The sequence below is a fragment of the Cryptomeria japonica genome, chromosome 1 (assembly GCF_030272615.1).
Source record: "Cryptomeria japonica chromosome 1, Sugi_1.0, whole genome shotgun sequence".
In the NCBI taxonomy this organism is placed as follows: Eukaryota; Viridiplantae; Streptophyta; class Pinopsida; order Cupressales; family Cupressaceae; genus Cryptomeria; species Cryptomeria japonica.
In genome coordinates, this window is record NC_081405.1 from 654,602,436 (window position 1) to 654,605,691 (window position 3,256).

The 3,256-nt window shown below is 42.8% G+C and overlaps 1 protein-coding gene across 1 annotated transcript; it reads left to right on the plus strand.

The window, feature by feature from the left end:
* The first annotated feature begins 1,187 nt into the window (after positions 1–1,187).
* On the plus strand, positions 1,188–2,920 carry LOC131050495 (aldehyde oxidase GLOX). The gene has a single exon (XM_057984685.2). The coding sequence runs from the start codon at positions 1,217–1,219 to the stop codon at positions 2,864–2,866; it is 1,650 nt and encodes a 549-aa protein (XP_057840668.2). The 5' UTR covers positions 1,188–1,216; the 3' UTR covers positions 2,867–2,920.
* Positions 2,921–3,256: the final 336 nt, after the last annotated feature.

Below are 3,256 nucleotides of genomic sequence, written 5' to 3' on the forward strand. Positions count from 1 at the left end.
TATAGTGGATAGCTATGATATTTTATTTGAAAAAAAATAATTTTTTATTTCAATTGTTAATGAATGTATTTGTGCTTTTTCATATAACATTTATAGGTTCTCATGTGTTCAAGTATGGGTCCGTTTTGACCAACATTTGGTTACTTTTGTATTTACATGTGCATTATTTATTGACAATAGACAATATAAATATATGACAAGATTGGCTATTATAAGCACAAATGAATGTACAACAATTGAACCTTATACTATTACTTGCGCCTCTCCCATAAAACATTTTAAAAAAACTTGAAATAAAAAATAAAAAAACACAAATAATATTGTTGGGATGGATGCTTTAGTAAATGTTCTATAAAATTTATAATAGACTCTTGATTAAAATGGCTCTAGGTGCTGCTAAACATTTAAAGCAACATTTCTAAACACTCTAGGCCCCCAAACTTGCACATAGCAGATGTCACTTCTATAATTGCACTTAGCTGCTGTCATTTGTATATCTAGTCATTTAATTAGAAATTTGAATATTTAGAATTTCGCCAGCAAGTTTACTAAACGTCTATCTGGCGGGAAAATTATTAGAAGCGTAACCCCTCAAATATGAGATCGATTCTTAACCGTGTTTCTCGACATTTTTAGGAGCCTGATTTTAGGTTAAATCGAGTTTATACCTGTTTTGCGAATAATAAACATATATTACTGCTTTTCTCTCTCATCAATAAATGCATTACCAGTGGCAGAGAACGAAATCAATTTGCTATCTAAAAATACACAACCTTCTACCTTGGGCCAAGTCACTCTGAAACAACGTAGTCATTTGATCAGATGATTGAGATAACAAAATTCCGTCCAAGTAGTTCGATGCCGGATCAGATTTTTCAGGTCGACGAACATGAGACGTTTGTGTGTGTTCTTTCAGTTAGAACACTCAGAGTTCAGACAAGTTTGCCAAATCTGATAACAACTTTCCTTAAAATTTGCTGCTTAATTGCACTGCCATATAAGGCAATTTCTTCAAAGATGAAGTCCACATGCCTTTATAAAGGCAACATTCTTTGAGAAAAGCAAATATATTTCTCTCCAGCAAAATTTCTTTTAATTTCTCTGTAGTTGCTAGTCGTTGTTTCACATTATCTTTCACATTATCGTTGTTATAGGAATTACAGCCCAAGATTTCTGAAAGCAGTATACGAGATTTGATCTCCAATCTTTTACCACAATGAAGGGCCAACTGGTATCAAGCAAGGTCCTGATACAAGTCATGATGCTGCTATGTTCTGTAACTAGTTGTTTGAGAGTCGAAGCAGAAAATGCCCAGAAGGGGAGATGGGAGCTTCTTCTGGAGAATGCCGGAGTGTGTGCAATGCATATGGCGCTCACACAAGCCAACAAAGTGCTCATATTCGACCAGACCCTGGCCGGTCCGTCAAAGATAAGGAGAACTGACCCGCCCTGTAATAATAACCGAAGCAAATCGGCAAAAGAAGACTGCTGGGCGCACTCAGTGGAATACGACATTGCCACCAACAAGGTCAGGCCTCTGCATTTAGTTACCGACACCTGGTGCTCATCGGGCTCGTTTGTCAGTAATGGCACGCTTGTCCAGACAGGCGGGTGGAACACTGGCAACCAGATCACCCGCTACTTCACACCATGCTCCAACATGTCCTGCGACTGGATCGAATCCCGGACCCGGCTGTCCTCTCCACGTTGGTATGCTTCCGATCAGATTCTCCCGGACAACCGGGTCATCGTCGTGGGTGGCCGCAGATCAACCAGTTATGAATTTGTGCCTAAGCGTCGACCCGAGGAGGGAGTCTTCCAGCTCCCGTTTCTGGTCCAGACAACCGATGCCAAGGAGAACAATTTGTATCCCTTTCTCCATCTCTCATCTGACGGTAATCTCTTTATCTTTGCCAACAGGGATTCCATTCTCCTCGACTACACCCACAACCGGGTGGTCAGAACATTTCCCAGAATGCCAGGCGGTGGGGCACGGAACTACCCGTCCTCCGCTTCGTCGGTCATGCTCCCGCTTGACTACTCTGATAAATTTCAGCGCGTGGAAGTCATGATCTGCGGAGGTGCTGCAGAAGGAGCCTACGAAATGGCTCACCAGGACCAAACTTTTTTGCTAGCGTTGAACAGCTGTGGGAGAATGGAGATCACGTCACAGAACCCGTTCTGGCGAATGGAGGAGATGCCCGGGCCAAGGATAATGGGCGACATGATCATCCTTCCGAACGGGGAGATTCTGATAATAAACGGTGCCCAAAACGGGACTGCCGGGTTCGAACACGCTCGAGGACCGGTCACCAACGGTTGGCTCTACCGACCGGAGGCACCCGAGGGAAAAAGATTCACGGTCCTTGCTGCTTCAACAATTCCTCGAATGTATCATTCTACTGCGATTGTTCTTCCCGATGGTCGGATCCTGGTCGCCGGTAGCAACTCCAACTACGGCTACCATTTCCATGGTGTACCGTTCCCCACAGAACTCCGGGTGGAAGCATACATTCCTTATTATCTGCACCCACATTATGATCGGAGAAGGCCCAAGATTACTTTTTTATCAGCCAGAGAGATTCAGTACGGGGGTAGATTCATTGTCCGTTTTTCTCTTATTCTGAGGCCCAGTCCCAATGTTCTGTTCCATGCCTACGCCCCTCCGTTCACAACACACACAGTGGCCATGAATCAGAGAATGCTGTCGCTGGCTGCAACGAAAATTGTGAAAGGTGCGAAGGGGTACGTGGTGGGTTTGACGGCGCCGCCAAGCCCAGTGGCGGCTCCTTCGGGTTATTACTTGCTCACCGTCGTCAATGCAGGCATTCCCAGCGAGGCCGAGTGGATTCGTTTCATTAATTAGCAACAAAAGCACTGGAATTTTAGTCTCTCTGCTGCCACAGGGACTCTAGGAAAAGGAAAAGCAAGTTCCTTCCGCAGGGACTCTAGGAAAAGAATGTTAGTATAGAAAGTGAAATGCAGATGGAAATTTTTCGGTTACTTTTTTAATCTGATGTTATACTGAATTTCTCTTAAGGCCTATATATGTTAGATCTTCGATTTTCTCAAATTGTGGATTTTCTCGTCTGATAAATGCAGATGGAAATTTGTGGGTTGCTTTTTTAATCTGATATTATACTGAATTTCTTTTAAGGCCTACATATGTTAGATTTTCGATTTTCTCAAATTGTGGATTTTCTCATCTGGTAAATGCAGATGGAAATTTGTGGGTTGCTTTTTTAATCTGATGTTA

What these genes read in the sequence shown, in the direction of transcription:
- LOC131050495 (XM_057984685.2), top strand. Translation starts at nt 1,217, where the DNA reads ATGAAGGGCCAACTGGTATCAAGCAAGGTCCTGATACAAGTCATGATG.